Raw genomic sequence first — 26,343 nt, 5'->3', positions numbered from 1 at the left:
GTTACCGACTCTTCTGCCAGTGGAAACAGTTTCTCCTTATTTACTCTATCAAAACCCCTCATGATTTTGAACACCTTATTATCTTAAAATAATTAAACAAAAAATTGCTTCAAGTACCTGAGCCAGTCTGTGATTGTACCAGAGCATCCTTCCCATCAAGCAACACCGGAATTGCTTGCTTCTGAACGCTTCAGAGAAAATGAAAAAAATGCTGATTATGAAGGATTATTATTTTCAAAATCAACCTGGGAGAAGAAATGCTCTTTCTTCAGTTTGAAGAAAGAACTTGCATCTATATATCATCTATCACGACCTCAGGACGTCCCAAAGTGCTTTAGAGCCAATTAGGTCCTTTTGAAGTGTAGTCACCGTTGCAATGTAGGAAATGCGGCAGCCAATTTGCACACAGCAAGGTCTCACAAACAGCAATGAGATAAATGACCAGATAATCTGTTTCTTAGGTGTCTATCGTCATTCAGTGGGGGTTTACAATTGGCTGAACACTACACTTACCCATATAGAAACAAATGAGAAGGAAAATACTGCAAATGCTGAAAATCTGAACTAAAAACAGAAAACAATGGAATCACTGTGTTTTTGATGCTGACAGATCTGCTGTGTATTGTCAGCATTTTCTGTCTTTATGATAGTGAAAAGAAATATTTGCATTTATATAGCATCGTACTATGTCAGCAAAACATCTCAAAGTGCTTCACACAATGAATTACTTTATGGCGTGCAGTGACTGTTATGTCATTCTGCATCAACATTGTCCTACTAAAAGCAATGAGATGAATGACCATTTAATCTGTCTCTGGTGGTACTGTTTGAGGAAGGAATGCTGACCAGTATACCAGGAAAACAACCTGTTCTGGGAGCTTGAACATCCACCTAAACAGGTAGATGGATGGAACTTTGATTTAATGTCTCATCTAAACAGCAATTCTGATTATACATCACTCGCTCTGTACTGCAGTGTCAGGCTAAAATATGTGCTCAAGTCTTGGTGAGATGCTCAAACCCACAGCCTTTTGAACCATATGTGAATGTGCCACCACCTGAATCAAGTCGACGCACAGTTTATTAGTAATTATAGACTGGCAAGAAAATATATGACTTAAAAAAAATATTGAGATGTAGGTAATGGGAGAATGGACAACAAACGCTGGATTTATTATCGCAATTTTTAAGTTAGAACTGGAACCTCTTTCGCTGCAAGTATAAATCTAGGTCTGCATGTATCTAAGTTTATCCAATCCCAGCCTGGTATTCTCAGGCTATTACTAGATTTTGATTAAGAAAAACACTGGATTGTTTCAGATGAGCTACCAGAAACAAACACAAATGCTGATCCTGTTGAACTGATATAGGCACATGCTAAATGGAAGTCCATGGGTTATACCAATTGAGCATGGGCAAGAGTCTCCACTGCAGTAAAACCTTCAAATGATAACCAAAAATATGTAATGCAATACAAAATAAATTTAGAGTTCTGGGCCTTACCTTGTCATGTTAGAGAGCTTCAGGATATTGTTGAGTGTGGAGACCTGAATAATAAGGCAGAAAAAGAGTCTTTGACCATAGAGGATGATGAATTTTATGCAGTGAATCTAGATTAAAATGATCCTCTACACCTCAGTCCTCAAACACCACATAAACCAATTATGGATTACCACTGAACGCAAACCTCCAAATACAGCAGCTACTGCGAATTAGGGGTACCTGTGCTGCTCTTCAATAAGACAGAAGAAATACATGTACTAGTTTAAAATCAGACCATTGGCCAGTTCTATTAACAGACCAGTTACTTACTTTCCAAGTTGAATATACTAAACCTGATCTAGGATGAGACTGGTATCCAAATTACCAGTCCATTTCAGTTCATATTTTGCTTCCTACCATCACCTGCTATAAAACTAGAAATTAGAACCTCAAGATCAGAATTACAGAGGTCAGTACATTAAGTACCCACACAAATAACAAACAGTCCAACTTTAGTCCATCACTACCCTGAACCTTGTGGATGAATAACTAAAGGCAGATAAACCCTCTACTGACCAGATGGGAATGGAGATCAAGCTCACTGAAAGAATTAGTTGTAAAAATCTTTTCCTTCAATGTTTTCACCACCTGTCTGAAAATAAAATCAGAACAATGAGAAAATTAGAAAACTTGTAAAGGTAAAAATATTCATACACTGAACTTCGAGGGCAAATGATTCCCTAGTAGTAAATGATGAATCCAATTTAATTTATTACTAAATATACCTTCAGATTGACTAACTGATCATTTAAAAATCATTGGTACTGAAACTGTGTTCACAAAGAAAGCAATAATTTTTCTTTTTAATTTTTGATTACCTGTTAAACACCTTTTGTTTCCCATTTTGCTATCTATGTCTTCCATTATCTTTTTGTTTTTGATTCTCTCTCCCGCTATTCCACATTTTTATTTTATTCATTAGCTCATCTTTCTGCCAGGGAAAGTTCATGCGTTTAGGAGACTCCATAAAAGGGATGGGAAGAAAAACAGAACAACAAAAATAAGTTCTTCCCGTCTCTTGTGGAGGTGCTTACTCACACTGGGGTATGGTTCAATGGGTGCCAGTAGCCCTCCAGTACCTGTCCAATGGCCTTTCTTCATGTGAGCTATATGAACAATGGCCATTCCAGTGACTGGCTGCAGATTATTCAACTATTTGGGGAATCACAACCTGGTTCTCACATATTCCCCCTCCTCATCCCCCACCACCATCTCCACAAGAATCATTTTGTTGATCAGGAAACAATATTACTGGGAATCAATGAGCAAGCCATGGTCTGCTCTGTCCCACTTTTCAGCTTAAAAGGGGCTAAGTGAAGATTAGTGACTGTGTCTTTTTGAAAAAGAAAAGTACAGAAAATACATTACTTAAAAAAATCCCTATTTTACGCTCAGCTCTTACCTATGTATCTCTGGGATCTCGGGGTTGTTTCTAAATAAAGAGGAGGTTTTGACAGGAGCCACCCCCTTTTTCTCTTCTTCCTCTCCTGGCTTTTCCTCGATTTTCCTTTTCTTTGGAGCCAGGCTGGGTAACCCGCCAGGTGGAGGTTGTTTCTCTGAGTTCTTGTATTTTCTTTTAGCAGTAGAAAATGTTTTGTTTGCTCGTTTTAAAGAGGAAAGGTCACTTCTAGAGCTCTCCTGTAACCTGTGTTTCTCTTTTTTGGGCTGCGTCTGTTTCTAAAAGCAATAGAGAAAACGTCAAAGCTTAGCGAAAATGCTCTGATAGAAAAGATTTTGCATTTTCACATGCTCAACACCCCTCCCTCCTCTCCTGCAACTCCCCGGACACCATGAATCTTTTTGGATCAGTAGAGTTGCTTTATTACTTTAGATACTGATGACATGACTAGAAGTTAAAAATACCAGGTTTGGCGCAACAAGACCTCTTCAATGGTTCAGGTCGATCCATTGTCAAGGTGATGCAGAGGCTACTTTGTGTTGCATCTGATTGATTTGATACTTGACCTAGAATACTCAATACCGTCATCAAGAGCATTTAAAAAAACTCTATTTTTACCCAAACTGTCAATCATTTTGATACCTTTCCCAATCAAGTATTTTTAAAAAATTATTTGTTCTTGAATTGTGGGTGATGCTGTCAAGGCTGCTTTTAATGCCCATCCTAGCTGTCCCGAGAAGGTTGTGGCCACATTCATTCCCATTCCCTGTAGCCCTGAGAAAGTGTTGGAGGACTAGGCCACTTCAGAGGGCATTAAAAGTCAACCACTTTTGTGGACTAGAGTCACGTATTGGCCAGACTGGGTAGGGGTGGCAGATTCCCTTCCCTGAAGGATGTTGATGAACCAATTGGGTTTTTACGACAATCTGGCAAATTTCATGGTGGTGTTTTCTGGTGGCGGCCCAAAAATGATCAGATTTATTGAATTCAATCTCACAACTTGCCATGGTGGGATTTTAACTCGAAGCATCTGGGTTCAGTACCATAACCACTACACTACCATACCCAATTTCCTCAAAAGCCAATTAAGAGATTCCCCTCCCTTCTCCTTTCCAAAAGCACTACACCAAGATACCGCTACTTCTCCCCAGTGAATTACCATTTACGTTTTGTTACACAAAATGGTACAAAATACCGTTTACGTAGTTGCTGAACCGCGTACCCGTGAGTGACAATGTTGCAAATATTACATCAGGTCAGATCCACCAGTCATGTAAAATGTAAACATCAGGAGCCTGTCCTTCAATGTTCCATTTTTCCAATTTTTCTTTGTGTGATTACATAAAATATGAAGAAGTTGTTTTTCTTATTTTTTGACAAGCATTAACTTGTGCCAGAGCAATGGTGGATGGATGTGTTACAGCGGTTATGGGTGTCACTGTGGGAGTTGAGGGAAAGAAATGAAGAGTAAAGCATAACTGTGATGATAGAAAAAAGTAAAATAACTATCTTATGGCCTGTGGCATTGCTTAAGGACAAAAGTAAAATAAAATCTTTGTCTCTCAGCATTCACCCCTGCTCTCTTTCTAATTTAAAAGTAGAAGGTTAAGTAGACAAAAAAAACAGCATTATGTGCTTTTGTGGGCAAGATTGGTCCATGCTAACCAAGTGATTTCACAGACTAATTGGCAACAGGAGAGCCTCACTGCAGTAAGAAACAATGGCAGAATTACTGACACAAGATATTTAATACAGGTAATTCCCAAGAGTAGAGACAGAAAGAGAGAAAGAGATGAGGTCATAAAGAGAAAACCAAGCTTGTTAATAGAAAAGGTTGACAGCAAGGATACAAACTATTTTTTCAAAGAAAATGGTATTTTATAAGTTTTCCTTCATTCTTAGGTTACATGTTTGTTTTAGAAGATTCAGTGTACACATCTGTTGTAATGCAGCCACGGAATAAAAGTAATCGCATTGTGAAATGGCATGGCTTCATTGGTTGGTCTGTGCCGAGCTTGCTGATCTCAGCTAGGTCAGCAGTTGGGGTCAGTGCCTCTGGACGAAGGGAAAAAAAAAATTCAGGCGGGATTCCCGTTCCTGATTGCTACCTAGTAACTCCTACTGGAAAGTCAAAGTGGGCATCAGATAAGGACAGGATCAGGCTCGGGCTCGGCTGTGATACAGTCTATGGTGAAATAGCCTGTTGACCCGTGCAAGGTCCTAGCTCCAACATGAACCGACCCGGTTTTGGCAAATACCAGAGGGTTGTAAACACAAGTGGAACTCTAAGAGTCACTATCATCAGCTGAGAAAATTGGAAAGAGGAAAACGGTAAACCCTATAACACTGTGCATTCAGATGTCCGATAGGCATTTGATAAAGTTTTGCTTGAAATATTACTAATTAAGCTCAAAGCTGTGGGCATTCAGGGAAAAACTTGGGTATGGATAAGAAAGTGGGGGAAAGATAGAAAACACCAGGTACTGGTTACAGGAGTAATGTCAGGGTGGGGATAAGTACTGAGTGCGGTGCCTGTACCAGCCAACATTTATCCCTCAAACAACATCAGTAAAACAGATTATCTGGTGATTTATCTCTTTGCTGTTTGTGGGACCTTGCTGTGCGCAAATTGGTTGCCACGTTTCCCTACATTACAACAGTAACTACACTTCAAAATACTTAATTGGTCTTGAAGCACTTTGGGATTTCCTGTGGTCATGAAAGGCAGTATATAAATGCAAGTTCTTTTTTTCCTTTCACTACTGTTTCTAATTTACATCAATGACTTGGATTCTGAAACTCAATGCAAATTGGGTAAATTTGCAGATAACATACTCTGAAGAGCAGTATAAAAAAAACTACCCAGAAACTACAGAATGAGAAAGGCAAAATATGTGAGTGTGCCAGAAAATGGCAGATGAAATTTAATGCAGACAAGTATTGCACACAGGAAGGAAAAATGAGCACAGGCATACTTCTTGAATGGTGATGAAACAGTAAAAGATGAAGTTGAAAGAAACCAAGGAGTCTTAGTAGATACATTTCCAGCCAATGCAGAGCAGCAATCAACAATGCCAACAGAATGTTTAACTACCGAGTCAAAACAGTAGAATACAAGTCAAAGGAAGTACAGTGCTCTGGTCAGACCACACCTTGAGTAATGTATCTAGTTCTGGTTGCCGAGAAACAAAGGAGACAGTCAAGCAATGGAGGTAGTGCAGAGAAGAGCCACCAGGCTGGTCCCTCATGTCAGGGTCTGAGTTATGAGGAAAAACTGGAGAGATTTGAGCTTTTCAGTCTGGAAAGGAGGCACCTGAGAGATGATTGTATAGAAGTATATACGATAATAAATGTTATGGAAAAGGTTAATCAGGAATTCTAGTTTAAATTACATTATGGAAGTTGAACAAGGACACATGGGTTCAAACTAGTAAAAGATAAACTTCAGGAATTATATTAGGACATTCTTCTTCACACTGGAAATGATCAACACTTGGAGTGGACTTCATAACAGAGCGGTAGAAACAAAAACGGTACAATCATTTAAGAAACTGATTCAAGTTGTGGGACCAGTACTTGAAGGGGGGAAATTTGCAGGGCTATAGGGAACGAGCAGGCGAGTGAGACTAATTGGATAGTTCTTTCGAAGAGCCGGCACAGACGCGATGGGCCGAATGGCCTCTTCCTGTACTATATCATTCTATGATTCTGTAAAACAACTAGGTGCAGCAATGACGGAAGTGTTGGGCTGTTCTAGATGGTTGGGCCGAATTGCCCTCCTAATCTGTAAATATCATTAAAAGGCATAAAATGCCAGCACGCTGCTCTCTGAGACCAAAACCACCATACAAATGAGCCACCATCCCTGGTATATAACAAACTCACTTTTTAAAAAAACTCTTCGCCTCAATTTAGCAGCTCAGTAGCTCACAGCGGCCACTTTTACCATCACTTACTTACAGCAATATTAATTCTTAATACTAACAAAAGACTAATTAAATATTGTGCATAAACCACATGAAATACACCTTACCCAACTTTCTGCATTTCTCAAAGTCTTGCGCTGATCATTCTTTTTCTTTCCTTGATGAAAAACGGGTGCCTTGGGGTTGTTGGTAATATTTAACATTAAATCATCATCAGCCATGTCTTAAATTTAATTTAAAGCTCGGTGTTCACTGTTGACAAATCTCCAGGAGCTTTAGCTTCTCAATCACACCAGCGACACGTGAGGAACCAGGCGTCGTGCTGGACCCCAAGGACTGCTCACAGCTCCCATCAAATCATGACGAGAAACGCGCTATCAACGCGTGTTTCTTTACTTATAATAATTACCAAAGATGATTTCTTTCACAAACAAAATGCATTAAATATAAAGTACTAGACCGCGTTCTAACAAAAATGGAGGCAAGGAGGACTCTCCAATTTATTTTCAGTATTTTGTAAGTTGGTTTCGATACAAATTTTTGTTTGTTGATCTTTCAATCCGAGTTATTACTGTTTTTAAGTTTCTAGCTGGTTGGTGATATCAGGCACTATAATCGGGCACCGTGGTTACTAAGGCAGGTGGGGGGGGGTCTTCTTGGGGTAAGCGGTCGCAATGTTTCAGCGTCAGCTCCGGGAGCAGAGGTGGGTTTATTTAAGATGGCGGCGGTACCTGCGGGCTCTGTTAAGAGAAAGAACAGCAGCAGTCCGGCCGTTGGGGTCGTGCTGACAAGCAAGCGGGAACCGAGTGTCAAGCTTCAGTACCCGGTGAGCGGCCCCGAGCCGCTCGGTTGGTCTGAGGACAATCGGCTCTCCATCACCACCGGCAAAAACATATATGTCCTGGAGCAGATCTGCGACATTCATAACAACGGGCTGGACATGGTGATCCACAGGACCTCGGTCCCCGCACCCAGCCAGAGCTGCTCTCTGAAGGTAATTCTTAGCACGCAAACAAGGAAGCAACACCTCACAATCGCTCTTGGATTCCTTCTAGAGAGAAAAGTTACTATTACCACCCATCCCCCAAAATCAGATGCATCATTTGAAAGATAATTTGGATCCATTATACACTCTTGGGAAGCATTTTTTAAAAGATCACAATTTTTCTGCTCAATAAACTTGCGTTGCACTTTAGGTAGGCATTCAATAGCAACTAGATTTACAGTTGAATTGCTTTAGGATAATTAAAAGGATGTGAACTCTAACAATTCACCTCAGGGGTTTGTTTTTGATTTGAATTTAGTTTTGAAATACTGGGGGCTATTAAGATAGCTCTTGTACAAGTTTGAGTACTTCTGTGGTATAGTTCTCACCCGATGTTGCTATTCTTCAGGGGTGATTGGGTAGCCCAGGAATGCTTTACTTTCAATCCATTGTACCTGATTTGTAGAGCTTGATGACAGTGCAGACTGGAAAGATGTTCTATTCTTTTTATGGTCATCCCTCACTTTGGGTACCTGGGAACATAATCAGACTTCAAAAGCAATGAGAATGTGAGGATCAAGAATGTGAAACTTGGATATAACATAGTTAGATGCAAAAGTTCCCTTTATACTGCCTTAGCCTAAGAGAACCAATGTGTTTTTTCCATTTTCCATGCCATTTTCAATTTCCTATGGTGTTGAATGTGATTGCATCTAATTCAGCATTAATTGATAGTTTTCTGCTGTTGGCCCACGTTCACAAGGAACTGGATTGTGATTGCCCAAACTCATTTCATGAAGGATCCTTGCAACCACCAGTCAGAAAACATTTATCCATTCATCCTTTCAGTCTGAACTGGATTTGAACTATATTCCAAGTTTCTGTGGTCCAACTTTAATTGAAAGTCCTTGTTTTTAAAAAAAAAATCACATGACAACTGATTACCAATTCATACCACATTTTATGAAATTTTAGCCCTGTTAAAATAAAGTACATGTATACAAAATAATACAGCACTCCCCCTAGTCACCTTGAGGATCAACTTCTCCAAAGCTCTCCATGCTGGCCTCTTCTCCTTTACCATTTGCAACAGTTAATCCAGAATTCTCTGGCCCAAGTTCCCTCTTGCAGAAATTCCTGCATGCCCATCATCCTCATCCTGGCCAAACTTCACTAGATCTCTGCCTCCCAGTATAATGGTTTTGTTTTGCTTCACTTCTCTGGCTATGTGTCCTAGTCCTCACCCTCTGACTCTGAATTACTCTTTGTTGTCTGCTCCTATTGAAAGCTATCATCTTTTGCTCATTGTCTGCTTTTTAGAACTTCCTTCCATTGCTACCTCATCTTGCTACCTTTCTACCTTCTTTCAAAAATCTCCTAGAACTTAACTCTTAAACTGCTTCCCCCTTTCCTGACGCCTTGAATCTTTTCAGTCTTCTGTTTGATGTTTTGCTCTCTGCTTTGTGTTCTGAAATGTTCTTCCAGTGGTGCAAGTTGTTGCACTCTCACTATAAACACTTTCTAGCTGTAATTTTACTAGCAATTTTTTATTTTAAATGGGGTGGGGGGCAGGGGGACCCAATTTCAGTGAACAAGTCCCAAAAGGAACTTGAGACTTGAAGTGAATCTATGGTTTAAAATTACTCTGGTATTTGACAACTAATGATTTCATATTATGGTTTGACTGTAGCAGTATGCCCAAAAGTTATGTTTTCTCCAACATTCATTCGATATTAGGTAAGGGTATCAAGGGATATGGATCAAAGGCCGGTAAATGGAGATGCGGTCCAGATCAGCCATGATCAAATTAAATGGCTGAACAGGCTTGAGAGGCTAAATGTTCTACTCCTGTTTGAATGTAACAAGAATTTTCATGCTGAAAGAAAATGCTAATTTTTATATTTTATATATTTTAAGGTTGGCTCTCAGGCAGAAGTAAGTGGCTGCAAGGACAAGTTCCTGAATAAAAAAGATCCAACTCTAAGTCACTCCCTAATGATGGACAGGGTCTTTAATCCTGAAGGAGGTGCTTTATCGCCATTGCGAGGGTTTAAATTTACCAGTTGGTCTCCCTTGGGGTGTGACCTCAATGGAAGGTGTCTATTGGCATCTTTGACACTGGACAATAGACTGTCCATCCAGGTGAATGTGAATAGATTGCAGTGGACGCCAGCTTTAGATATTACAGAAGTGTATGGTGAGATGCTGTACGAGAACAAATATGGGCATTTGGATGCGGACCTGGGTGGGGAGTTGAAGAATTTCTCTGAATTCCGAAGGAGACATTATATGCAGACTCCTGTTAGAATGGAATGGTCCAGTATCTGCAATACCCAACGTGTAAAAGCCAACAATGAGTGTGAAGATGTGGGCACCGTACTGTTGGCTGTCCTACTTGAAAATGGCGATGTTGTTATATGGCAATTTCAGATCCCATTTCATGGCAAAGATTCTATCATAGCGTGCAGTACCATTGAATCCGGTATTAATGACCCAAGTGTCCTATCATGGTGGGAATATGAGCACGGTAGTCGCAAAATGAGTGGGTTAATTGTTGGCAGTTCCAAAGGACCTGTTAAGATTCTGCCAGTCAACTTGAAAGCGGTGAAAGGCTACTTCACTCTCAGACAACCAGTGGTTCTTTGGCAAGAAATGGATCAGTTACCTGTGCACAATATTAAATGTATCTCTCTCTACCATCCCTATCAGAAATGCAGCTGCAGCTTGGTCGTAGCAGCCAGAGGAACGTATGTTTTCTGGTGCCTGCTACTGATATCCAAAGCTGGACTGAATGTTCACAATTCTCATGTGACAGGCCTCCACACTCTTCCCATTGTGTCTCTGACGGCCAACAAGCAAACTGGGAGTTTCTACACTTGCTCTGTTGATGGAACCATCCGAAAGCTGACTCCCGTCTTCACAGAGGTAGCGGTGAGGTTTGATCATATCTTAATCAAATTGCCAGAGTCGATTGGCTCAGTGAGGCTTCATGGGATATGTCTCAGCCCCAATGATGCATACCTAGCACTTGTGACAGCAGAAGGTATAAATAATGGTCTCCATCCAGCCAGCCGCACATACCAGGTGCAGTTTATCACGTTAAAAACTCCAGAAGAAGCAGCTTCTAAAATTTTAGAATCTTCCGTCCACAATTTATTCAAACAGGTGGACTTACTTGATCTTATACGCTGGCGAGTGTTGACAGAAAAACGTATTCCTCCAGAACTTGATGAAGCTCTAGACCATAAGCTCGAGACAAATCCATCTAACTACTTATGGCGGTTAAGACTTTTCCTCTTAAGGATTTTATTTCAGACCCTACAGAAGGCACCCTCTGAAGCACTTTGGAGACCAAGTCATCGTGAGTCAAAGATTCTGCTTTGTGACAACTCTGCATTGTTAAGTGAGAATAGTCGACAGCCAGATGAGGCAGAGACCAGTGCAAAAGGTAGCCAACCAAGTAGAGAGGTTGGGAGCCAAGCAGAGGGCTTGGCAGTGGACCCGAAGGAAGCCAATACTGAAGAACAGATTCGAGAGAAGATTTCAAGGAAATTGAATGCAATTCAGACTAGGATTGACGTAGTGGAGCTCCACTTGACTCGTGAACACATGAAACGAGTTCTGGGTGAAGTGTACCTTCACACCTGGATTACTGAGAACACCAGTGTTCCAACCAGAGGCATTTGTGACTTCTTGTCCTCTGACCCCAGCTACGATGATAGGACAGCCAAGGTAGGTCTCACTTGGGTGGCAATAAATTCATGTTAGGCAGAAGTTTGTACAAGTTCTCTTCCTGCCACCCTACTGACCCCTCCCCTATGACTTTGGAGCACTTTCAGTACAGTGTTAAGTACTGGTAATGCCATGCAAGGATTTGCTTTTTGGTTTAATTCTCTCTTCCTCCCCTCCCCCCCCCCCCCCCCCCAATCCCTCTTCATTAAAAGTTATGTGAATTTAAAGATGTTATGGTGATCACTCAGTCCATTGGAACTCTGCCACCTATGATTCTCTACTTACCTCACTAACTGGGAAGAACAGAGATGTTAGATTCTTCTGCAGCAGAGAGGGATCACCAAGGCTGCTGGACGCACCAAAGTAAATCTGTGCAAATAGACACAATCTTAATGGCTCTGTCATGCAGCATAAAAGTAGTCTCCAATTGCACTACTTTCTTCTTTTATTTCTCCACCAGTATGCTTTTCATTGGAAAGCTCCTATGTCTGTACACTATTAAATTCTTTGGAGTTTGCTGTTGATGTTTGAGGCAACATTAAAAATAATTTTGACCAGAAGTTCCAAAGTGGTCCTCCCAGTGCTGGCAGTCATTTAAATCTGTCTGCCTGTTTTTTTTTCCAGCCTTTTAAATTAACTTATGGAGGCTTAACTGAAGTGAGGCTTCTCAAAGAAAAATATAAAATTGATGGTGGTTCCTTTTGTTTTCTTCTCTGCTCCCCTTCCTCCCCAAAAAATCTTGAACTTGAATGTAATTTTTTGCTATGGAGCCAACAGTACCGTAAGGCAACATGGCAGTGCAGTGGTTACAGTACTGGGCTAGCAACCTAGAGGTTGAGTGTTCAAATCCTACCATGGCAAGTTGTGATATTGAATTCAATAGAAACGTCACTACAACAAAGAATGTTCACCACCACCTTGTCAAGGCAGTTAGTGATGGGAAATAAATGTAGCCTCGCCAACATTGCTGACATCCTGAGAACAAAATTTAAAATGAAACATAGGGGATGAGAAAAGTCCATTCAGTCTATTGAAGTCCTCCTGTTAGTATCCCAACTCACCTTGCTGCCACTGCATGTACTGACTGAGACAAAATTGACCAAACTATCCAATTGAAAATGGCTTCAAATAAGCTCTAGGTCTCAATACATATGCATGTCCCTAGTGCTGCATGGGGCTACAATGTTGATTTAAGATTTTTAGTCCTTGATTCAGTCATTTGTGTGCAATCCCTTGCAAAAACTAAACTCTCCAGTTAAGAGGACAAACAGATAGCAAATGAAATTTAATAGTGACAAATTAAAAACACTGTACAGTGGATGAAATAATGTGTAAAGTAAGTACAACGCAGACCACTTTTTTTGCTGGAGTAGGTAGCATAATGTAACAGAAAATGATGTCAGTAAATGGCAATAAAGAAAAAAATTGGAGTAGCTTAATTTGTCTTGGACCACATCTGTTGGTGTGTTAACAGTTTCTTCACTATATGATTCATAATTATTACTAATCTCACCTGTAAGAGGCAGCTCAGCCACCTTAGCATTTGCAGCAGTAGGAAGATAGTTGTAACTTGAAGCCCAGGGTTTACTTAAAGCCTTTTTCCATAATATGAACAAGTTTGTCGGTCACTAGGTGCAGTGCCTTGCAAGAACCAAAACCTTCAATGGGAAGGTAGAGAATTAGGGAGCAGCATCACCAGTGGCAGAAGCTGAGCTATCACCATCCTTGCAGCTGAGAAAGGATGTGTTGGGGCAAGAGGTATTGTTGGGAGGCAGATATTAACAGTAAATTTGAGAACAAAAAACATTTAATTGAAACAGAACTGCCACTAGCTCATTTAAATCAGCAAGATGCCTTCTCCGCTGTTACAAATGTCTTGCAGATTGTAGAAATCGTGTGTGCTGCCTCCAAAGAGATTGCTACAATTCCCAGCAGTGTGATGGTGGGAGAGATTGAATTGAGACCAGAGAATTCGTTGCACTCGCCTTTTGTGAGCAATCCTGGTTTTCTAAGTTGAACATGACTTTTTGCATGTAAAACTCATGCCTAGAGTTTCTGTAGATTTGATATTTAAAATGGAGCCATCAGCTCCTGCCCCTCTAACTTTTGACGCATACTTGAAAGCTGCATGTACACAAAAGCTTACCAGTTTTAGGAAGTGGGACATGTATTCTGCACCACAATCATTCTTTTAAACACTAAAATGAAATGGAAAATGGTCTTTAGTTGTGTAAAGTCAGCAAGGAAGAGAGACAGTATTCTAGATATTGCAGGAATAACGTGTACTTTATTAGCTGCAGAGAGAATTGCTCCTTGTTTGCACAATAAAATTCTGGGAATTTGTGAATCATTGAGTACTCACTTGGATATGACTTTTAACCTTAAGTAAACCTATTAAAACTTTGCCTCTGGCATGAAAAAGAATATATTTGAAGGTTCTGTCTTGACCCCTTTGATATTAATGTGCTGACCTTCCCCTTCTGTTTACCAGATAATTACAGATGAGGACCATTTAGCTCATTTTAATTCATCCATTTCTGAGAGACCTTAACAGTACCTCCATTCCAGCATCTAATTGTTTCTTGCATGATTCCAGTGCTGTATCTGGAAGTCCATTCCATATGTTTCACTCTTTGAGCAGAACTTCCTGATATCAGTCCTAAATTTATCTTTTATTAGTTTGAACATGTGTCCTCTTATTCTACTCACAATTTGAAAGTGCTTTTCCAGATTTCCCATTTCCATACCCATAACTATCTTTCAAACCTCTTAAATGGCTCTTTTCTAGGCTGAAAACACCGAACTTCTTCAGCCTTAATTCAACTTAGACCTCTTACACTAGGGATCAGCCCTGTAGCTCTTCTCTGGTCTGTCTCCAGTGTTTGTTTCCAAGAAGTCAGAGACCAGAATAGCATGCAATATTCAAGGTGCAATCTGGCCAGGTCACTATCAAGTTTGATCACTACCTCTTCTGACTTATAGTTTACTGTATGTAGTTCAAGATACTGTTGTCTCTGTTGATTGCTGCTCTGCATTGACTGGATGGTTTAGTGCCAGAGGGTGGTAGGGTTCTGGAACTCACTGCCTGAAAGGGTAGTAGAGGTAGAAACCCTCATCGCATTTAAAAAGTACCCGGATGTGCACCTGAAGTGCTGTGACCTTCAAGGCTACGAACCAAGCGCTGGCAAGTGGGATTAGGCTGGGTGGCTCATTTTTGACCGGCGCAGACATGATGTGCTGAATGGCCTCCTTCTGTGCCATAAATTTTCTATGATTCTATACAGACAGCAAGTGAACATAGTCACAGCGGTAAACAAACTTCACTTTCCTCAAAAATGAAAAAAAAATCCTGTCCTATTTATGGGCTGGCTGACTTGTTTTTGGCATAACATTTTCTCTCTAGACAATTTTTAATTGCAAAAACTGATCTCCTGTATCCTAACTTCAAGTTCAAGGCCTTTTGCACCTCGAGTCTCCTGTTTAAACCTGACTGCTCATGTGTCTCTTTCCTCCTATTCATTTATGTCCCGTTGACCTCACTCCCCAATCATAATTCGCCAATAGGCTTGTGAATAAAACCGACTACCTCCCCTTGTGGTGTGGGCCTCGAACCATTTCCTGGTATTCCCAATGAATAGGGACCATCCTGGCATCATGAGTCAATTGACTTTCATTGTCTCTTTCAAGCAGACTGTGAGTCATGACATTCCACAAACTAGTGGCTACAACCTATAGCTTTTTAAACCTGTGCAAATTCACCTTGTTTTAAAACACATCACTTAAAACTTATTGCTAAATCCTTTTTATGGGGGGAAAAACTCCAAAACATGGCAATCTCCATGGGTTAGGTGCCCCTCCCCCCCCATGCTCCAACAATGTGCCTTGACTTGAACTGAGCTCCTCCACTGTACTGTTGTGATGGTTCCATTTTGCATATTAGACTTCTGAGTTTACAGCAGAGATTAAGCTGGGTTTGAAATCTGCTTGAATGTATTCCTGTTTTAAGTACAAAATTACTAAATCTGTGAGTTTTTGTTTTTAGTCCCAATTTCCTTCATGAATGTCTATGGTGCATACAGAGAAGTGAAAGGCTGCTGCAGGTGTTTGCCCTCCTGATGTTCTTTTTGAAGTGAGGTGTGAATAACTATGGAATCATACAAGTTCAGTTGTGTACCTGATCTTTTAATGTCAGCCAGTGGTGAGCATTTTTTTCTTTTGGCCAAAAGTGACAAATGATACATGGCTTTACCAATACTAAACAAATAAATAGATACATTATTAGTTATGCTGGTTATGTGGCACAGCTAATATAATGAAGTTTATCATTATTGTTGCTTCTGTGTATAATATATATTTTGTTCCTCTGACCAGTGTAATTAGATCCTACTATGTAGAAGAAAGGCGGTCTTTCAAGTGAATAAAAGCAGATTCCATTATAATATGCCAAAACTCAACCTTCTGTAATTTATGATTTTACTATTCTTCAAACCAAGCATCTATAACAATTATGACCATTTGATCTCGCTGGTACTGAAAATGAGATTGCTTTACTGGAGCTGGTTGAAATAATGTGAAGAAATCTGGAAAATGAAAATTCTTTGTTCTGAACAGAATTACATTTTTGATGTGACAAGTGCTTGATCGTTCTCTCTTTCTGTGTTTTCCTTTGGGGTTGTAGGTTCTGATTTCTCACAATTTGAAGAAATTGACCAAACAGACGTTTCCCGAACACTGCTCTCTCTGTAAAGAGGTTCTGCCATTTACGAATCGTCGCAAGGCTGTCTGCCCCAATGGGCACATTTGGCACAGGTAATCACTGTCAGCAACCAGATGCTAGAGGTACTGTATGTATCCTATAAGGGTAAACTGATGACTTGTGTATCTTGTGCATGTGTTACCTTTGCATTTTTATAGTTAAAATTCACGGTGGCGTTGCAACACTTTCTGCCAGTTTTGTAGCTTTATACAAAGATGTCGTGACAAGAACTTAATTCTGCAACCTTTGGGAACACTTCAAAATTTTACTTCATTTTTTGCCTCTGAAATTTTTTTTTTTAAAAGCAGCTTTTGACAATGACAATTGTACCTGAGCTTTTCTTTTATACATGAATATTGACACAGACTGGTATAAATTAAATACATATTAGAAACAGAATTATAGCACAAAATGTACATACCTGTGCTGTTTGTAGGTTATGTGGCCTTTCACCACTTAGTTTATTTTCTATAGTCCACCACTTCTTACGATGGATACTTCATAGTGGGGGTGTGCAAGCTTTTGCCTTGATGGGCCACATAGGTATGTACCATGGAATCTCAGGGCCACATATAAAGTCTCAATCTGTGTTCTCATTAGTTTTCAAGTTACTGGTACTGACAAATTGTGGTCTGATTTAGGATATATCCATCAATGAGGCAACAGTGCTAAGAACAGCTTTTCCCAAACCTCTAGGCTCTCAAAATGCAAACAGCAATTAAGAAAAATAAGTGCCAATCGGACTGCATTGCCTGGGTTTCGAGAACCCGATTGCCACATCTTGGGAGTCGCAGGTTGGATAGCCCTGCTTTATACTATTATCCTCATTATAGTGTCTCTTACTTGTTTGGCTTTCAACCTGTTGTTGGTTGGACTACACTTGTATAGGGCTAGAGATTGCATGATTTTTTTTCTCCCTCTCCTGGATGAAAAGAAGCTAATGTTTAATTGTTCCTTTTCCCACATTGAATACACTATTGAAGTGTAGAGAATCATTTTCCATTTATACCGTGACCTAGATTTTCTGATCCAGGCATAACACTTAAATGATCCCAGACCAAGCATAAAACGTTCCTCATTACTTATACTTTCATTGCTCAGCACCTTGATGTATTAGCAGCCCACAGAATAATTCATCTTCTAGCCCACCAAAAGCTTCTGAAAAATTATTTAACAGTTTAAAATTTTAATCCATTTGCAGTATGAATGATTAAATAGAATGGGGTACAATCTTTTTGATGAGCATTTTATAGAAATCTAGCTCCATACCTACAATTTCTTAGCAATCTAGCTGGACACTTCTCAGGATTTGACTATAATCTCCGCAGTAGACCAACAGTATTCCAGTCAGTTTTTATTTTACTTCGTATTTTTGCACTGTTAATTGGAATTTTAAAAATATTGTTCTTGGGCAAGGCTCCATTTATTGTCCTTGTGTAGTTGGCCTGAGAAGGTGGCAGTGGGCCTTCTCCTTGAATCGCTGCAATATTTGTGCTGATGGTACTCCCACAACGTGTTAGGTGGAGAATTCCAGGATTTTGACCCAGTGACAATGAAGGAACAGTGATGTATGTGCAAGTCAGGGTAGCGTGACTTGAAGGAGAACTTGGAGAGTCGAGCTTTCAGGGCTAGGAGGTGCTGTTGAAGTAACTTCGGTGAGTTGCTACAGTACATCCTGTAGATAGTACATAGTGCAGCCACAGTGATGGAGGGAATGGGTATTGAGTCCAGTGGTGGGGGCTCCCACCAAGTGGACTGCTCAGTCCTGGATGGTGTCGAATTTCTTGAGTGGTGTTGCTGCTGCAACCATCTGTGCAAGAGGTGAGTAATCCATCGCACTGCTGACTTGAACCTTGTAGATAACGGAGAGGTTTTGTAAGATCAGGAGGTAAGCCACTCGTTGCTGAGTACCCAGCATGTGTCCTGTTCTTGAACACTGCACATAAATGCCATTGCCTGGTATTGACTGTACCAGTATGGTGTGGTTGGCTCTAATGTGGTTCTATGCTGCTGTCTTCAGTCAGACTGATGCACAGAAGAGTTGAAGTATAAAATTAATAGTTATTCATCTTGAAATCAGCAACATCCATGGCTTGTAAAAGTCTCAAAAGGTGGGGTTTAATCAGCTAGTGCATTTTTTGCTTAATTTGAAAGGCCCCTTAATTTAACGCTTTGGAAGCTACATCTTTGAACAGGAAGAGGCTAAATTTTGTGCCTGGATTTGCTTGGATTATGGTTCATATTGATCTATTTAATATGTTAAGATTGAAGTACATTAAAATGGGAATAACTATGGGTCTTTCTGGCAAAATGATAATTTACAGTATTTCCCTTTTTTTTTACTAAAATGGGGTACTCTTCAACTTGAGTGTCAGTAATGTTTTAAGGTATCTGCCTTGGCTCAGTGGTAACACTCTTGCCTGAGTCAAAAGGTTGCGAGTTCAAGTCCCACTCCAGAGACTTGAGCACATAATCTAGGCTGACACTTCATTGCAAAAGTGAGGGAATGCTTCATTGTTGGAGGTGCTGTTTTCAGATGAGACGGGGTTAAAGCAAGGCACCGTGTGCCCTCAGTAGGTGGAATAGAGTCAAGTAATGGAGCTAAAGGTATAATGATGTAAATGGTGCATTAGTAAAGTATAGCCTGATGATCTAATTCACTTTACAGATGTGTTTTGACGTACCATGCTTGCCAGAGTCTGACCTATCGCAGATGTCTGCTTCAAGACAGCATTGCTCGACAGCAGTTACCCTCAGGTGAGCTATTTATAAAGAAAAGTTCAAAACCTTTAAAGCAACTGATTTTAAAATCGGAGTTTTTGAAATTTTATAAATGTAGGTAGGTGAGCTTGAATGTTATGTTGCTGAGTGTCAGTCTCCAATTGATTAGAGAGAATACATGTTCTAAATGAACGGAAAGATGGAGGAGCAATGCACTCTTGCGGTTTTTGTTTTAAAAGTGTACGTGTGCTTCGCATTGCTGATGTCTCTAGCATTGGACACTGTTCGTTAACTGCAGTGTTGTGCTTCACGTATTTGGCTGTTACAAACTGCAAGTGACTATCTATATTAAACTCACTTTAATTTGTTCCTCTTCAAGGAATACTATTGTTCACATAAATGGGTGATTCCAAACAAAACTTGTTTTTGTTGCAGGAAAATAGTGGAAATAAAGTTGCTAAAAGAACTGTTGTGCAGCCTGGCAGCACAGCTCGCTTATATATTAACAAACTATTCCCACCACGAAAGAGCGTACATTTATTTAGCACCTTTCATCACATTCCAAAATATCTCACATACAGTAAATTATCATTGATATGCAATGAGTGTTAGGTAGCTACCTGATAGCTGATCTGCCTACAAGCAATAATGAGCTTAATGACCATTAATCTGTTTTTGATGGTCTTGGTTAGGGGAAGAATGTTGGCCAGAGTACGGAGAATTTCCTGCTGTTGTTCAAATAGTGCCACGGGATGTCTACCATCCACTGGAACAGACAGATGGGGCCTCACTTCAATATCTCATCCAAAGGACAGCACCTGTGACAGTGCAACACTCCCTCACTCCTGCACTGGAATATCAGGCTAGATCATGTGCTCAAGTCCTGCAGTGGGGCTTTAACACACAACCGTTAGGTTCAGAAGTGAGAGTGCAACCAACTGAGCCATGCTGACACTTCAGCTGGTCGATAGGATGTGGCTTTACCCCTGCTGTTTACCACATGACGAGTTCTTTTTACTCCAGAGATACTGAGGCAAATTTATACAAGTCAACAGTGTAGTTCATCGGTATTTCAAGTTCAAAGGCACCATTCACAAAAAGTTGTGAACCAAATCCCTGGTACTCGGGCAATGTTTTATGATTCCTAATAAAGAACAGGAAGAGAGAGGGGGAAAATCTTGCAAATTGTTAAATTCAAAGCTCAATTTTAAGTTACAGGATCCATGATCTTTGTGTTGTTGCATCAGCACCAAAAGAACTGACAAACCATTGCAACTTATAACTTAGCCGAACTTCTGAAAGTCAGGAGCTTTTTAAAAAAAAAAAATTCTCAACTGCTTCGCATCATTTTTTTTGCTCATTTACTAGAAGTGTTAAAAGAAATAGGACAAATTTAATTTACACTTAATGCTTCAGCTAGAAAATTTTAGTGAATATGGCCATCGTAAAACCTGACTCTTCAATAAAAATACAACTTCATGTTGAGGACTGAGATTGCATGCTCTATTAAGTTGCTTACTGTCCAGTTTAGAATGTAAATTGATAAGGTTTTTACTTGCTGTCTTGGGTTTGGCCATTAATTTTGGAGGTGGGAACCACATCATTTAAAAAAAAACTGGCCTATGGCTGACATTTCTAGTCTACTGGGGACTAGGAATGTGAAGATTGACTTGGTTATGTCACACTTAAACCAGGTCAACTTTTGATGTGATTATATTTTTTATGAATGAAGAAGGAAATGCTACTGCATGCAGCTCCAGCAGTACAATCGAGTCTCAACAATATAATTTGTTGGTAGTGCTCCCCAGGTTAGTTCACACAAGTTTGGATCCTGGATAGGGATTTTGCTGAGTGCCCACAGAATAGTGTATCTTTACTGATGACCTCTAATAAGACAGACAATTGATGAACTACGAGTTTCAGAGTTGCAAGTAAACTATGAAAGGCCACCTTGAATTTGCCTTACAGATGTGATTCTACACATTCCCACATTACTTAGAATGTTGGTACAATGCACTGTATAAATAGTGCTGCACAGCATTTGTGCATCACCACTGCATGATTTTTCTTTTAAAACATACATTTTTCTTAAGATGTGAACTTTTTAATGAAAACATTCTCTTTAAATGAGTTTGCCAAGGTCTGTTTCATGCAAACTGGGGCATTTTATATAGCCTCCTATTCAACTACATTTTTACAATAATGCATATAACATGCAATATTTTGATACACATGTTTCATACCGTATTCTATAGAATTTTGCAGATTGTGCCACTTTAGTGGGAAACGGTCTGATTGTAGTGATTTCAGGGAACTGAACATGTCATTATAACCTGAATTCAATAACCACCAGTCTTGCAAAACCAATGTTTCAAAAATGGAAGGTTTTTGATTTCACTCTACTTAACACATTTATTTGGTGGTATGATGCTTTGCATTAATTGTTTTTTTTTTCAATTGCAGACCCTGACTGGATAAAGCGCCTGCTCCAGAGTCCGTGTACATACTGTGACTCACCTCTCTTCTGATAAACTTTCAAACCATCGAACAAAGGAAGATCAGAGCGCACATCTGTATCTTAAGTTTAGCATTGAGAAAATGATGCTTAAGATATTTACTCTGCTCTTGGGGGAGAATTGTTTATTCGACAGTGGCATTGTCTTCTATCCAGAGAAGTTCAGAGATGCAGCTTCGATGGGACACAAAGAAAAATTGGAGGGTTCCTAGCACCTTTCCACCAACATCATGTTCATGAATTTCAAGGGCATTGTAGAGAGGACAGTATGTTAATCTTTCTCATCCACTTCCCTTATTCTTCAAGAGTAGAAAATGAATGTAAATTATTGCTTCAGTCTGAGAATATTGAGTGCAGTAGATTATGGGAATATTTTCAGCACAATTGAGCATAGAATGGAGAACAGGAATAACAAGGAAACTATCTGTTCAAAGTAGAATCAGATTTGAACAGGTGAAGTTTTACTCTGTCTCAATCAAGTTTTCACTCAATGAATTGAAATTACTGTCTGAAAGTTGACCTATGTCACAATTTTCTGAAGAACGCTCACCTACTTTTGCATCTGCAAAAACAGTTACTCTAGACTCTAAGATTGTCTTTGGGAAGAATACAAAAAGGAAGCTTTTTATATTACTTCGCCATTAGAGGATTTGAGTAATGTGTGATGTGTTGGAAGTTGTGGTATATCCAAGGTGGCTAGGGTATTTAGAAGTCCTATTCCAGTACGAGTCTCTCCTGACCACTGGTGAATGAATGGCACAAATACCAGGCCAATAATGGAACTATAATCCAGGATGAGGGTGGGGTGGGAGGGGGTGGGCAGTGGGGGGTGGGTACGTACTAGAGTTGGACAAGTAGCAGCCATAATGTACTGTGACCCTGTGTTTAAAAGTTAGGCTGGGAAAAATGAAGTACAATAACATGCTATTGGCCTTCAGAGGATCTGTACCAATCATTAAGTGGCTGGTTGGTCGCTAGCTTAGGACAGTCCATTAGACTTTCTCTTTGTCTTTCTTCATTTAATGTATGTTTTCACATATTTTAAAGTTTTGTTTTAATTTTTGTTTAACGACTGCAACTATTGCGTACATTTGTGAACGCAACTTAAGACTTGGTAAACTACTTTTTTTTGTACAATAAAAATTGTTTTCTCAATAAATCTCAGTTACTGTTTGGATAAAGTGTACCATCTTGTGAAATATAAACAAAAGTCTCTTGGGCATCCTGTTTTTTTTTAAAGTATGGTTGAAACTATTAAATAGCACAATTTCATTATCCTATACCAATTTTCAGATTACCTCCATGAAGCAAATCCTAATGGCACTCATTTCAAATAGTAAGATGGTATTCATGTAGTCTTTTTGGAAAGACAAAGGATTGATGGGTATTAATATTTTTGTCAATTTATTTTCTCAACCCTCTTCATACTACTGTAGGAACCATTTATAGGTTCATAGGCTTCTAAAACCAATATCATGGAACTAGATAACTGACATTTCACACCTGTTCCTGCTGCATTGATGTTGGCCAACAGGTAAATGCTGCCTACCTGTAATAAGCAGTGTTGCCTTTAGTAGGCCAACTAAAAACTATTTCTGGGACTGGACCCTATAGTTGTTGGAAATATCTGTCTGCAACATGCACAACAGAGTCAATGTGAACTGTTAGACTTTAAAATAAAATTCAGTGCAAATGAATTTACTATATCACCCTATATAAATATTGTATGAAGAATACAAGGTTGAACCTAACTCTTGTTTTCAGATCAAGTCGTGGAAAAAGGTGACCCATTCTTGGTCTTTTAGCATCTCCACTTTAGCTTCAGACTGTAGAGCCACATACATTTGATGGAACTGAGAACCTCAAACCCAATCAATGGCATTAGACCCTGGAATGGTGGGAGAACCTCTTTAACTATGCATTGAGAATTGCAATCTTGCACAGATGCCTTCTGTTTAGGCTGAATTGGTCTGGGTTTAGGATGTGCAAGGAGTTGATTGGGATAATAGCCTATCAATCTGATCAAACCATTGCGAATGTTAGCAATAGATCTGCTGATCGCCAGTTCTTTGTGGGTATTCTGGAGACTTGGACCCAGGTGACAAATCTTTGACCCCTTGTGGTTCCACTAAAAAGCTGAGTTTGGCCTTGCCTTTTTTGTAGATGTTTTGCTTTGGAGGTTAGCTCAGATCTGGACTGATGCTTCTGCTTATCTTGAGCACGTCCTCATCTTTTTTCAAAGAGCAATTTACCCTCAAAGATTCTCCCTATGACCATCCAGTTGAGTAGGGTGATAAACAGTATCCGAGTGCTGGAGCTAACCTCTCACGATTCATACTTTGAGAAGAATCACACTCTTGAAATCAAATTCTCTATTACTCTATCTTGTGATAATTGTAAACAATTTTACAACACCAAGTTATAGTCCAGCAATTTTATTTTAAATTCACAAGCTTTCGGAGGCTTCCTCCTTCCTCAGGTAAATGTTCAGGAGCTCTTGAACATTTACCTGAGGAAGGAGGAAGCCTCCGAAAGCTTGTGAATTTAAAATAAAATTGCTGGACTATAACTTGGTGTTGTAAAATTGTTTACAATTGTCAACCCCAGTCCATCACCGGCATCTCCACATCATATCTTGTGATAGGCTGTGAGGGCCTGCACCATGCTTTCCAGGTATATTATGTACCCAATGCCATTCTGCTTTTTAGATTTTTCTGAAGCAACATCAGGCTGCTTTGCCCTTAAACTGCTAAAGAGTCAAAGGGGATTCTCAGCCATTAGTTTTAATTGATACTCCAGAGAGATTTCCTTCATGCTACCCTTTATTTGCACTTCCTCTTCCCTACCATGCTCACAATGATTTGATGGTGTAAGCACATAAATTGCAATGAATACAATTGTATTTCAACCTATTATTAGAAGAATCTTCAACTACTGACTAATTTATCTAGTATTAAAATCACAATCATTAATTTTTGGAAATATGTTAACCTTTTGTACCATTTTATTTGTTTTCCAGAGACCTTTCAAACCAAATTCTATTTAATTCACTCCTAAATTAGGCAGTGTTGGAGATTACAAAAAAAAACTTTCTGTTAAAGACAAATGGGTGTCTCCTTTATGAAATTACTTTGCTAGTTTTGTAAATCAAAACTTAAAATAGAACGGTTGGGGCTCCTCAGTGTTTAATGAAGCAGACTGCAAAGGTTCCAGGCTTGATTCCCAATCTGCTGATTCCAGCCAGGGCAGTGGTAAAGAAACTACAATTGGCCTCGGAGAGGAATATCAGCCAGGGTTTGGATTTCAATCCAGTTTCTGCTTGAGGTAGTGTGAATTGAGCACCCTGTTCAAGTGACCCACTCACCAGTAAATGGGACAAAATAAGTTCTAAATAAAATTGGAGGGGGTCAGAATTAGCTAGAACTGCAACATGCTGAGAAAAAACAGTTCCACTGAGATTTCTTAGCAAACAGCAGCTCCTGCTGAATTCCTAAATTCATTGAATTATTCTTGAAGCATTTCTGAAATTATGTTTTTTTTTAATTAAAAAAAGTATCAGCAGTGAACTTGAGCTTCCTGCTGCAGGTTGCTCAAATTTTGATTCTCAGTTCCATACAAAGTAGAGGAAACCTTTACAAGGGATTTTGGTATTGTGTCTTTATAAGGACATGGAGAAAAAACAGGAGAGAGATCAGAGTGCTGGGCAAGGGGAATGTATTTTTCTTTTTGTTTTTTTCTTTTTCAGATCCGACATGTCTTTCAGTTAGCATAAGAGAGGGTGGCTCCGTGAAACACTGTTAAGTATAGAACTGGGATCAGGTATGTGGGGCTGGGAGCCCTGATTAGAGGCTTCAGGTTGGGGTTGAGCTCAGATGAGTGCACCTGGCTCCAAGATATTGGGTTACTGGATCCCAAAAAGCAGTGCTTACAATAAGCGAGAGGCCTGACCTCCATCAGCATTATCATGGTGAGGTTTCAATGTAATTCTTCAGGGATACTGTGAATAAAAATACCACTGACATCCCCTCTTCCTGCCCCCCCCCCTTTCCCTCTCAATCTATGTCTGAAGACCCTTTGGGGGCAAAAGGGAAAAAGAAGACACCCATTGAGGGGGAAGGGAAGAATCCATGTTGAATGCCTGAGAAGTGGGAAGAGGAGAAATAGTGAAAGACCATGTTGGCTGCTGGGGGGGGGGGGGGAAGAGAAAGAGAGGCACAATTTGAGACAGGGACAGGAGAGAAAGATCCTGTTGTGGGGGGGGAGGACCAGAGAAATAGACTCTATTACAGGGTAGTGAAATACTTGCATTGTTTTTCTCAGTGTCACCATGTCTGTATGTTAGTCAGCAAAAGGAGGATGGCAAACACTTGGCATAGGATGAGGGTCCAGTGTGTGGGCAATGAGGCGGGTTCCTGAACAATGCAGATACAAGTGGAAGATTAAGGCTGGGGTTGAGGCTCAAGATGAGTTTATCCTGGCCCCATGCTGTTGCCTATAATGTAGTGGAATTAGAAGGACCAGTATCTGAAGCTAATTTGAAAGCTGGATGCCTGCCCCCCATCAGGCATTGTTTCAGTAGGAGCAGGTAGGCCCAACCTCCATTAATATTAGCAGGGTGAGTTTTGTGTGTGCCTTCTCCTCATAAATACCACTGACTGTACCCCTCCTCCATTGCGTACTGCCTGAGAACCTGTTTGGGTGATGGGAAGACACCCTAGTGAGGAAGTGCGAATAGATCCTATTGCGAGGGAAAGGGAGATCCAAATG

The 26,343-nt window shown here is 40.0% G+C and overlaps 2 protein-coding genes across 3 annotated transcripts in view; one reads left to right on the top strand and one right to left on the bottom strand.

The window, feature by feature from the left end:
* ddx31 (DEAD (Asp-Glu-Ala-Asp) box polypeptide 31) overlaps positions 1-7,306 on the bottom strand; it is a 78,133-nt gene extending 70,827 nt beyond the window's left edge. Inside the window, exons 1-5 of the mRNA XM_067969781.1 lie at positions 6,975-7,306; positions 2,945-3,219; positions 2,059-2,134; positions 1,504-1,547; positions 118-188 (exon numbers count right to left, since the gene is read on the bottom strand). Of these exons, the coding sequence (XP_067825882.1) occupies positions 118-188; positions 1,504-1,547; positions 2,059-2,134; positions 2,945-3,219; positions 6,975-7,088 (580 nt within the window). The 5' untranslated portion in view covers positions 7,089-7,306. The remainder of the gene's footprint in view (positions 1-117; positions 189-1,503; positions 1,548-2,058; positions 2,135-2,944; positions 3,220-6,974) is intronic.
* A 273-nt stretch (positions 7,307-7,579) lies between these two features.
* Positions 7,580-22,377, top strand: gtf3c4 (general transcription factor IIIC, polypeptide 4). Of its 2 annotated transcripts, XM_067969780.1 has the most exons (5): positions 7,580-7,861; positions 9,770-11,584; positions 16,263-16,393; positions 19,009-19,097; positions 21,525-22,377. In XM_067969780.1, the coding sequence occupies exons 1-5, from the start codon at positions 7,586-7,588 to the stop codon at positions 21,587-21,589; spliced, it is 2,376 nt and encodes a 791-aa protein (XP_067825881.1). In that variant the 5' UTR covers positions 7,580-7,585; the 3' UTR covers positions 21,590-22,377. The 2 variants fall into 2 exon arrangements, 1 of the variants encoding a protein (XP_067825881.1); XR_010958139.1 differs by lacking the exons at positions 19,009-19,097; positions 21,525-22,377 and adding an exon at positions 15,627-15,782 and having other exon boundaries at positions 16,263-16,344.
* The last annotated feature ends 3,966 nt before the right edge of the window (positions 22,378-26,343 follow it).

The sequence above is a fragment of the Heptranchias perlo genome, chromosome 31 (assembly GCF_035084215.1).
Source record: "Heptranchias perlo isolate sHepPer1 chromosome 31, sHepPer1.hap1, whole genome shotgun sequence".
NCBI classification, from domain to species: Eukaryota; Metazoa; Chordata; class Chondrichthyes; order Hexanchiformes; family Hexanchidae; genus Heptranchias; species Heptranchias perlo.
Note: the sequence above shows the minus strand (reverse complement) of the source record. Positions and strands in the feature narration are given on the sequence as shown.

Excerpts from the sequence above, each read along its gene's own strand:
- gtf3c4 (XM_067969780.1), top strand. The coding sequence starts at position 7,586 with ATGGCGGCGGTACCTGCGGGCTCTGTTAAGAGAAAGAACAGCAGCAGT. Across the intron at positions 11,585-16,262 it reads ACGATGATAGGACAGCCAAG|GTTCTGATTTCTCACAATTT; the intron begins GTAGGTCTCACT and ends TTGGGGTTGTAG. Across the intron at positions 19,098-21,524 it reads TCGACAGCAGTTACCCTCAG|ACCCTGACTGGATAAAGCGC; the intron begins GTGAGCTATTTA and ends TTTCAATTGCAG.